The 10,608-nt window shown below is 47.7% G+C and overlaps 1 protein-coding gene across 8 annotated transcripts in view; it reads left to right on the forward strand.

Moving 5' to 3' along the window:
* LOC112256916 (SAM and SH3 domain-containing protein 1) overlaps positions 1–10,589 on the forward strand; it is a 96,162-nt gene extending 85,573 nt beyond the window's left edge. For 3 of the 8 annotated variants that reach the window (XM_024430487.2, XM_024430490.2, XM_024430492.2), the window contains 11 exons: positions 2,265–2,400; positions 2,692–2,979; positions 3,204–3,415; positions 3,802–3,876; positions 3,986–4,132; positions 4,322–4,460; positions 4,669–4,838; positions 4,916–5,122; positions 7,176–7,326; positions 7,425–7,535; positions 9,430–10,557. In XM_024430487.2, coding sequence (XP_024286255.1) covers positions 2,265–2,400; positions 2,692–2,979; positions 3,204–3,415; positions 3,802–3,876; positions 3,986–4,132; positions 4,322–4,460; positions 4,669–4,838; positions 4,916–5,122; positions 7,176–7,326; positions 7,425–7,535; positions 9,430–10,004 — 2,211 coding nt within the window. In that variant the 3' untranslated portion in view covers positions 10,005–10,557. Of the gene's footprint in view, positions 1–2,264; positions 2,401–2,691; positions 2,980–3,203; positions 3,416–3,801; positions 3,877–3,985; positions 4,133–4,321; positions 4,461–4,668; positions 4,839–4,915; positions 5,123–7,175; positions 7,327–7,424; positions 7,536–9,429 lie in introns of all 8 variants that reach the window. The other 5 variants (XM_024430489.2, XM_024430491.2, XM_024430488.2 and 2 more) reach the window with 5 other exon arrangements.
* Positions 10,590–10,608: the final 19 nt, after the last annotated feature.

The raw sequence follows: 10,608 nt of genomic DNA on the forward strand, positions 1-10,608 counted from the left end.
ACTGACCCGTACCTGACCCATGCCTTTACATCGACTAACCCGTGCCTGACCCGTACCTGACCAGTGCCTTTACATCGACTGACCCGTGCCTTTTCATAGACTGACCCGTGCCTGACCCATACCTGACCCGTGCCTTTACATCGACTGACCCGTGCCTGACCCGTGCCTTTACATCGACTGACCCGTACCTGACCCATGCCTTTACATCGACTAACCCGTGCCTGACCCGTACCTGACCAGTGCCTTTACATCGACTGACCCGTGCCTTTTCATAGACTGACCCGTGCCTGACCCATACCTGACCCGTGCCTTTACATCGACTGACCCGTGCCTCACCCGTGCCTTTACATCGACGACCCGTGCCTGACCCGTGCCTGACCCATACCTGACCCGTGCCTTTACATTGACTGACCCGTGCCTGACCCGTACCTTTACATCGACTGACCCGTGCCTGACCCGTACCTGACCCATGCCTTTACATCGACTGACCCGTGCCTTTACATCGACTGACCCCCGTGCCTGACCCATACCTGACCCGTGCCTTTACATCGACTGACCCGTGCCTGACCCATACCTGACCAGTGCCTTTACATCGACTGACCCGTGCCTTTTCATAGACTGACCCGTGCCTGACCCACCTGACCTGACCCATGCCTTTTCATAGACTGACCCGTGCCTGACCCATACCTGACCCGTGCCTTTACATCGACTGACCCGTGCCTGACCCATACCTGACCAGTGCCTTTACATCGACTGACCCGTGCCTTTTCATAGACTGACCCGTGCCTGACCCATACCCTGCCTGACCCACCCGTGCCTTTACATCGACTGACCCGTGCCTGACCCGTGCCTTTACGACTGACCCGTGCCTGACCCATACCTGACCCGTGCCTTTACAGACTGCTGACCCATGCCTTTACATACATCCTGACCGTGCCTTTACATCGACTGACTGACCCGTGCCTTTTCATAGACTGACCCCCTTTACATGCCTGACCCATACCTGACCCGTGCCTGACCCGTACCTGACCCATGCATTTACATTGACTGACCCGTGCCTGACCCATGCCTTTACATCGACTGACCCGTGCCTTTACATCGACTGACCCGTGCCTGACCCGTGCCTTTACATCGACTGACCCGTGCCTTTACATCGACTGACCCGTGCCTTTTAATCGACTGAACCGTACCTGACCCGTGCCTTTACATCGACTGACCCGTGCCTGACCCCGTGCCTTTACATCTGACTGACCCGTGCCTTTACATCGACTGACCCGTACCTTTACATCGACTGACCCCCGTCCTTTACATCGACTGACCCGTGCTTTTACATCGACTGACCCGTGCCTTTACATCGACTGACCCGTGCCTGACCCGTGCCTTTACATCGACTGACCCGTGCCTTTACATCGACTGACCCGTGCCTTTAAATCGACTGACCCGTGCCTGACCCGTGCCTGACCCGTGCCTTTACATCGACTGACCCGTGCCTTTACATCGACTGACCCGTGCCTTTGACCCGTGCCTTTACATCGACTGACCCGTGCCTTTACATCGACTGACCCGTGCCTTTACATCGACTGACCCGTGCCCATCGACTGACCCGTGCCTGACCAGTGCCTTTACATCGACTGACCCGTGCCTGACCCGTGCCTTTACATCGACTGACCCGTGCCTGACCAGTGCCTTTACATCGCCTGACCCGTACCTGACCAGTGCCTTTACATCGACTGACCCGTGCCTGATCCGTACCTGACCTGTGCCTTTACATCGACTGCAAGTCTACACTCCGGTTTGACCCATCAGTACTTATATTGAGCTCATATGCTACATGTGGTCTCTACCTCAACAATAATAGTAAGGGTAGGTTTGCCTAGTGGTTAGAGCATTGGGCCAGTAACCAAAAGGTTGCTAGATCGAATCCCTGAGCTGACAAGGTCGTTCTGCCCCTGAACAAGGCAGTTAACCCCCCTGTTCCTAGGCCGTCATTGTAATTAAGAATGTGTTCTTAACTGACTTGCCTAGTTAAATAAAACATTTTATTGTGCATTTCCCAGAAAGGGTGAAATATTGTACTTATACAAACTTTATAAGCAAGCCAAATAAACATTATTTTCACAGAATTCAAGGCTTGAGAACTACTGACTACTATTATCATTCGCCCCCTCCACCTCTAACTGGGTCCCCGCCCCCTCTACCTCTAACTGGGTCTCCTCTCCTTCCCCACTGCTGGCCTTCTAACCTGGTTCGTCTCTCTTCTTCAGCAGTTGTGTGAGCAGTCAGATGGTGAACAGGAGGAGTCTGGGACATTCAGACGGCTCCATAAGCTGGTCACCTCCAGTCGCAGGGTGCGCAAGAAACTCATCAGGATCGACGAGTCCAAGAACCCTGGGTCTGAGGGTGAGACTGGTCACTGCAGTAGTGTTTCATTTATTAAACTACAGTGCTATTTATTACATAAAGAATCTCAAATTAGATGGGACAAGTCCCATTAGGGCGTAGATGTGATGCCTTTACATTGTTTGGTATAAACTACAGACTGTTTTGTTAGTCACTTGGTGAGAAAAATAAAATACCTACTTCTAATACAAGTTGAGTTGTCATCCATTACACATCGCATTGTCTTGACATTCCCTGACTCTGCCACAAACCTGTCCTTACTACTCCTGCCACCCCCCCTGTCTCTCCCAGAATCTCTGAGCATGGACGGGCCTATCCTGGGTGATACCATGTCCTCTCTGCCCCTGTACTCTGGGGTTCAGAAGAAACAGCCTATGTCTGGGGGGTGTCACCACGTTGACTCCCTGGCCTCCTCCCTGCACAACCAGCTGACCTATGACCTTCAAGACTCCGACAACCTGACCACCTCCCCATCCTCCTCCTCCTCCTTGGACGCTTGCAGCAGTGCCACACACACCCACAGTCTGGATACAGTCTCCATCACCAGCCAGCAGCTCTTCAGGGCCTTCAGTAAGACAGGTGAAGAAGCAAGTCACACAATTTTTCTTCAGGAAAATGATTGTTTTTCTTCAGACGTGGTGTTGCTATGAGATTATTAAAACTAAGCTTTTAATTGCTACTTATATCCCAGTGCTGGATGTTTTTTTCATTTTCTTTTTTGATGTGATCTATTTTTAGCACACTACATTTGTATAAGCAAGATGATAAGAGTTGTGCATGTTCTCTCCCTGTACCCGGTATAGGAGGATCCAGCCCCAGGAGCTCCAGCCCGGCCTGTAGCCCAGGGAGCCACCCGGACACGGTGAGGGGAGAGGGGAGAGCGACGGGGGCCGGCGGTACTGGTTCCTCCATGTCAGAGATAGAGGTTGGTGGTAGAGGGGATGGACCTAGGATGGCCCGGTCGGTCACGGATGGTGAGATCAGGAGAGTACTCAGCCCACTCAGCTACCATGGCGTGAGTAGTCTTTGGCTGCTTTGGAAATGGCGACCGGCAATAGTAGTGCACGATATAGGGAATAGGGTGCCATTTGGGACGCAAGCCTTTGTGTGTGGACTGTGTAGTCTATAGCTTTAGTCATGGCCAGTCTAGCCTGGGTACTAGTCTAGTTCTGCTCCCTTGCCAACTCCTTATTGATATTAATGTTTGGCTCAACAATGACAGCAATTGAGTTAGCATCTGGGACCAGGCTAGGAGCGGTTGGATGTTCCCTCAGTCCAAAACTGTCTTCACACAGAACCACAAAGTCCTATATGTTATTATTGATGAACCTGTCAATATGTCTATCATTTGAAAGTGACATTTATAAGGTGATTTTATTGATTTCATCCTTTGTTTCACAGAGAACCTGTAGCTTTGGAGGATTTGATCTGACCAACCGGTCCCTGCACATGGTCAACAGTGACCCTGACCTCACTGTAAGTAGGTTAATATTCATTTGATTCATTGAATTGGTATTTTTTTTGTTTTTCAGTACCTTCGTTTCATGGAGCTTTTCTGTCTCCCCACACTGCATACTAACTTTAGATTAAAGATGGGGATGCCAGTGTGAAAGATGTAGTCAAGTCTCCACCGACAAACCCTCAAATCTCTTTGGGCAAGAAAGTGAAGTCGGTAAAAGAGACCATGAGAAAGCACATCTCCAAGAGATACCACTGCTCTCTCCCGGAGCAGGTATGTCAGACTCCATGCAATTCAATTATCTATGTATGCTAAATGCTCCAGTGGTCAAACCGTACCTACTCTCTAGCTAGTGTCCCTGGTGGCAATTCATTGGACTTGGTTCATGATGATAATCAAGAGATTAAGCTGGACTAAATATTTTGTAAACATGTAATAACCATGTCTCTGTACCCCCTCCAGTCAAGCCCAGATGCTATTTCCAGAGGGCCCCAGTCCCCCCACAGCCTCACAGACAGCGACTCTCTGGAGAAACCCAAGCTGAAGGCTGGAGGGTCAGTGGAGAGCCTGAGGAGCTCCCTCAGTGGACAGAGCTCCATAAGTAAGTACTGTGTGTGTGTGTGTGTGTGTGGGGGGGGTCTGTGTTGTCCACATTTGTCTTATATTCCAAAGTGAAACTGTTATTTACAGTGACCAGCAGGCAGAACAGAAAACTCTAGCCCCCTACCAACCGCATGTTCATTTACTATAGATCTCAATGTGGTTTAGAGATCATTTGAATGGCTCCTCTCATTTCTTATTGTTTACAGGTGGTCATACGGTGGGCACCACCGACTCCTCTAACAGCAACAGAGGGAGTGTGAAGTCTGAGGATGGAGAGGAGGATGAGCCTCCCTACAGAGGACCCTTCTGTGGTCAAGCCATGGTGCACACAGACTCCACCCCCAGCCCCTACGACACTGACTCTCTCAAACTGAAGGTAAAATGCACGTACGCATGCACGTACACACACATTATCCAAACGAATGAATCACAGTGACTGTTCCTGATTTGCAGAGAGGTGATGTCATTGACATCATCAGCAAGCCTCCAATGGGGACGTGGATGGGCCTGCTGAACAATAAGGTGGGGACGTTTAAGTTCATCTACGTGGACGTTCTGGCTGAGGAGGAAGACCAACCTAAACACCCCCGACGTAGGAGGAAGGGAGGGCAGCCCAAACCCACCTCTGTAGAGGAACTCCTGGCGCGCATCAACCTCAAAGTAATGGCTTTACTTCTACTAGACTAACTCATAGTCATGACTAGAACTAGACTAACTCATAGTCATGACTAGAACTAGTCAATGCCGTCGGGGGGATGCCAAATAAAAATGTAATTCACTCTTCATTTTTATAAATAATATATAGCCTCGTTTCACTGCTGAAAAAAAATAAAATTAAACCATCTAGTGTTCAGCTAAATTACAACACAATGTCAAAACAGGTAGCCTAGTCAAATAATTAACATCCAATCACATCAACCGTTACTCTCTCATGGGAATTCCACTAACGGTCTGCATGTAGCCAAACGTAGCTGCTGCTCATGTTGGTATCTATACTGATGGCGCAAAAGCCATGACAGGGAGACATAGTGGAGTGGTAATGTGCATGCAAGCAGTTGCTCCCGACGCCACTTGGGTCACTGCAGCATCCACCGAGAGGCTCTTGCTGCCAAGGGAATGCCTGACAGTTTGAAAGACTTTTGACACTACAGTGAAAATGGTTAACTTTGTTAAAGCAAGGCCCCTGAACTCTCGTGTATTTTCTGCACTATGTAATGATATGGGCAGCGACATGTAATGCTTTCACAACATACAGAAGTGTGCAGGTTATCATTGGCAAAGTATTGACACTTTTTTTTTTAAATTGAGAGACGAGTTTAAAGTTTTTCCTTTACTGACCATAATTTTCACTTCTCTGACCGCTTGCATGATGACGAGTTTCTAACACAACTGGCCTGTCTGGGTGATGTTTTTTACTTGTCTGACCTCTTGCATGATGACGAGTTTCTAACACAACTGGCCTGTCTGGGTGATGTTTTTTACTTGTCTGACCTCTTGCATGATGACGAGTTTCTAACACAACTGGCCTGTCTGGGTGATGTTTTTCACTTCTCTGACCTCTTGCATGATGACGAGTTTCTAACACAACTGGCCTGTCTAGGTAATGTTTTTTCTCGCCTGAATGATCTGAATCTAGGATTACAGGGACTCTCCAACTATATTCAATGTGCGGGACAAAATTGAGGCTATGATTAAGAAGTTGGAGCTCTTTTCTGTCTGCATTAACAAGGACAACACACAGGTCTTTCCATCATTTATATGATTTATTTGTGTGCAAATGAACTCAAGCTTACGGACAATGTCAAATGTGATATAGCCAAGCACCTGAGTGAGTTGGGTACACAATTACGCAGGTACTTTCCTGAAACGGATGACACAAACCACTGGATTCGTTATCCCTTTCATGCCCTGCCTCCAGTCCACTTACCGATATCTGAACAAGAGAGCCTCATAAAAATTGCAACAAGCGGTTCTGTGAAAATGTAATTTAATCAGAAGCCACTGCCAGATCTCTGGATTGGGCTGCGCTCAGAGTATCCTGCCTTGGCAAATCGCGCTGTTAACACACTGATGCCCTTCGCAACCACATACCTATGTGAGAGTGGATTCTCAGCCCTCACTAGCATGAAACTAAATACAGGCACAGACTAGGTACGGAAAATTAATTGAGACTCTCCAATACAACCCAACATTGCAGCGTTATGTGCATCCTTTCAAGCACACCCTTCTCATTAACCTGTGGTAAGTTATTCACAGTTTTTGATAAAAGATGGTTAAATAAAGAGCAAAATTATTGATTGTTATCATTTGTGCCCTGGTCCTATAAGAGTTCTTTGTCACAACCCGGCTCGTGGGAAGTGACAAACTCACTCTCATTCTTATGTTTAATAAATGTTTCGTATAGTGTGTGTGTGTGGCGGGCTTACAATGATGGCAAAAAAACAACATTTGAGAGTGCGCTGACCCTGGTGCTAGAGGGGGTACGCAGCTAGAGGTTGAATGTTTGAAGAGGTACGGGACTATAAAAAGTTTGGGAACCACTGGTCTAGACTAACTCACAGTGACGACTTGCACTAGACTATGTGTATACAGACGTTCACACTTGAATGCTGTTAAGATCCTCCTCCTTTTGATGTTTATTTTAAGTTTTTAAGTTGGCTACGTGACCAAAGCCTACCCTGTCACCCCTCTGTCCTTCTCACCACTCCCCCAGGAGCACCTGCCTACCTTCCTGTTTAACGGCTATGAGGACCTGGACACCTTGAAGCTTCTAGAAGAGGAAGATCTAGATGAGCTCAACATCAGAGACCCTCAACACAGAGCTGTGCTGCTCACCGCTGTGGAGCTAATTCAGGAGTACGATGGTTAGTACACACACCCCCACACATGCCCCCACACACCCCCACAAACACAATTTGTTGTATGACGGATGTCCCTCTGCTGGGGGTGTTGTATCCTACAGGTAGCAGCGACCAGGGTTCTCAGGAGAAGCTGTTACTGGACCGTAGCGGCCTACTGGGGGACTTCCCACGAGACTCTGGCTGTTATGAGAGCAATGAGAACCTGGAGAATGGTAACGGCAGCCTGACTCGACTCTGACTCTCCTCTTTCCCATCTTCATCCACTTCTTGCTGCCATGAGTCTTCTCCAGCCTCTTCATCCTCTAAGGGCTGCCATGAGTCTTCTACAACCTCTTCATCCTCTAAGGGATGCCATGGGCTCCATTCTTCACGCATAGCTTGAGCATTCCAAACTGAGTTCTAAGGCCCCTGAGAGAGACTTGGCTATAGCTCATTTTTTTCCAATGTGACTTTCTTTTGTTTCTCTGCACCGTGGGAGTAAAGGACTCTCTTATCATCAGACAGTGCTCTTCTCATCAACTCTATACTCTACTGCCCTCCATCTGCCGGCATCTTTAGTCATCTGGGCCTGTATTCAGTGTCTCTGGGTAGGACTGCTGATATTGGATCAGTTTTGACATTTAGATCCGATTTAATACACAGCAGGGAGGACCAGATCCTAGATCAGCACTTCTATTCTGAGACTATTTTTTAATACGGGCCCTGTTCTTCTGGCTCTTTTTTCATTCAACCAGAACAGAGTAGAACTGATGAGGGTATCGATCTAGCTCTGCCTGTGTAGAAGGGAGAGGAGAGCTAACTCTCATGCTCCTACACTCACTCACTCCACTATCTCCAGAGACCTGTACAATGTGTTCTGTAGAGCTGCTTCTGGACCTACACAGGAATAGATCTGTCTTTGCATTGGCTGAAAATGATGACTGCTGTAGTAAAAAAAAAAAAGACTTCAGTACTACTTATATATATTTACTATGGAAGCTTTATTTGATAACTGTACCTTTTCTTATTGTGGTTATTTGCTTTGGTTTTAGTCTTTAAAATTACAGTGATGATATATGAAGGCTGTTGTGGATGTCATCAGCCCTGGTGGAGGGTTTATGACGAGGACTTTCCACACCTGTATATTTCTCAAGATGTGCTGCTTTTGTGTGTATATTTTTCTAGTTCAGAATCATGTAATGTAGAACAATATGATGTGCATAAAGACAGACATGCTTAATGCAAGATTCAGAGTTAGTAAATGGTTCAATTAAAGATCCCGGGCTGTGTCGCAGCTGGCCGCGACTCCTGTGGGCGCATGCACGCTGACACGGTCGCCAGTTGGACAGTGTTTCCTCCGACACATTGGTGCAGCTGGCTTCCGGGTTAAGCGAGCAGTGCGACTTGGCAGGGTCGTGTTTCGGAGGACACAAGGCTTTCAACCTTTGCCTCTCCCGAGTCTGTACGGGAAGTTACAACGATGGGACAAGACTAACTACCAATTGCATATCACGAAATTGGGGAGACAAAGGGGTAAAAAAAATAAAAAATATTTACTGGTTAAAATGGTGCCGCAACATTTTTGTACAATAATTGTGGGCACATCAAAATACATAGTTGTGACTGGGGAAAAAAAGACTAATGTTTATAAGATAAGCTGTGTGTTATAGCTGACGATACCTTAAAATCAGTGTTACATACAGCTCAGGGCGATCTTCCCATAGCTCTTCTGATGCTAGGAGTTATACTGGTATATCTGTCTGTCCCAAATGGAACCCTATTCCATATGTAGTACACTGCTTTTAATCAAGACCAATAGTGCACTACATGGTGCGATTACTACATTGGGGAATGGGGCGCCATTTGGGACATAACCGGTCTTTGAACAGTTCTAAAGTGTGCCACTGGCATAGTGAGAGCCCGAGAATGGAATAAACTACTCTGTGGTTTACTAGACCGGTCTGCCTGTTTATTTCCCTCTACTGGACATTATGCTTCATATTCCTGTCAGCTTTCACAATACAAGAAATGTTTTTTTTTTTTTTACAGTTCTGTTTCCATCCATGTATTTCAGCTCCTCTGAAAAGGCCGGCATATTAATCCATTAACAATGCCTGTTTGTTTCAGGAGGGAGGGGCAAGAAGACATCTTCCGTGAGCAGGTCCTCGTCAGGTTGTGAGTCCAGTCACCTCCCTTCACCAGAGAACCCCAGCCTCCCCTTCAACCTCCCCCTGACTCACCCCAGCAAAATCACCCTACAGACCAGATCAGAGAACCAGGCCTCTACCTTACCATCTCTAATAGTCCCCATGACCAGCTACAACCTGAGACCAGAGCGGGGCCAGAGCCATCACAGAGACACCCATATAGCCACGCTGCTGCTGAGGAGCTGGAGCTGTGAGGAGCTGTGGCTGGGAGGTAGGCCTAGTCCCACAGCCCTGGGGCTGCTGCGGCCTTGCCTCTCCCTGGGGGAGCTCCACTCAGACCTGAGCCTCCACACCACTGAACACACCCTGGAAGACCTAGAGCCAGCTCCTACCACCATGTCCAAGGCCGGGGTGCAGGGAGAACCTACACAAGAGGCTCTCTCTCGACACTCAGAAGGACCCTACCCACCCTCACAACCACTGCTCAACACACCTTGTAGTGTTCTGTCTTGTATGTTAGTTGAACATAGAAGTTCCCAGGTTAACACACCTTAATATCCCCTCCATCGCGGGGATGTAGGCCCAAGCATTGTTTTGCCAAGCCTTCCCTGTCAAACCCAAACCCATGTGTATCATCACCCCCCAGCAATGACAAGTGACTAGGATCGTGCCTCTGAACACTAGTCTTTAGACAGCACCTCTTTGGAGAATGTATATCGTTATGACACAAGCAGCAACCCAGCCCTGCACCTCAGACTGACCGTGCAGACACTCCTCCTTAGTCTGAAGCCGACAGGACTCAGTCTGCTGTGGGAAGGAAAACTACACCTGTCAGGTCGGGATCCATCCTGGAGGAAAGACTGGAGATATCTGACAAGATAAATGGGCTCTCACCACATACACAGTACTATGGTAGTACTAAGAAGTACCAGATGTGTTGACGACCACAGCTGGAGGTTCACAGACTGATGACTGACAAAAATAGATCTTACTGAGGCTTACTGGGTTTCCTATCATATTTCACCTTTAACCCTGTTTGATTCTAAACTAGTATGAACATTGCCAACAGTAAGTTATGTTAATACTGTATATGAAATACTGTGACTGAGGACGACAGAATTTGTTTTATTAAGATTTGAGTGTCATTAAAGCAATACAA

This window comes from Oncorhynchus tshawytscha, linkage group LG08, assembly GCF_018296145.1.
Source record: "Oncorhynchus tshawytscha isolate Ot180627B linkage group LG08, Otsh_v2.0, whole genome shotgun sequence".
NCBI classification, from domain to species: domain Eukaryota; kingdom Metazoa; phylum Chordata; class Actinopteri; order Salmoniformes; family Salmonidae; genus Oncorhynchus; species Oncorhynchus tshawytscha.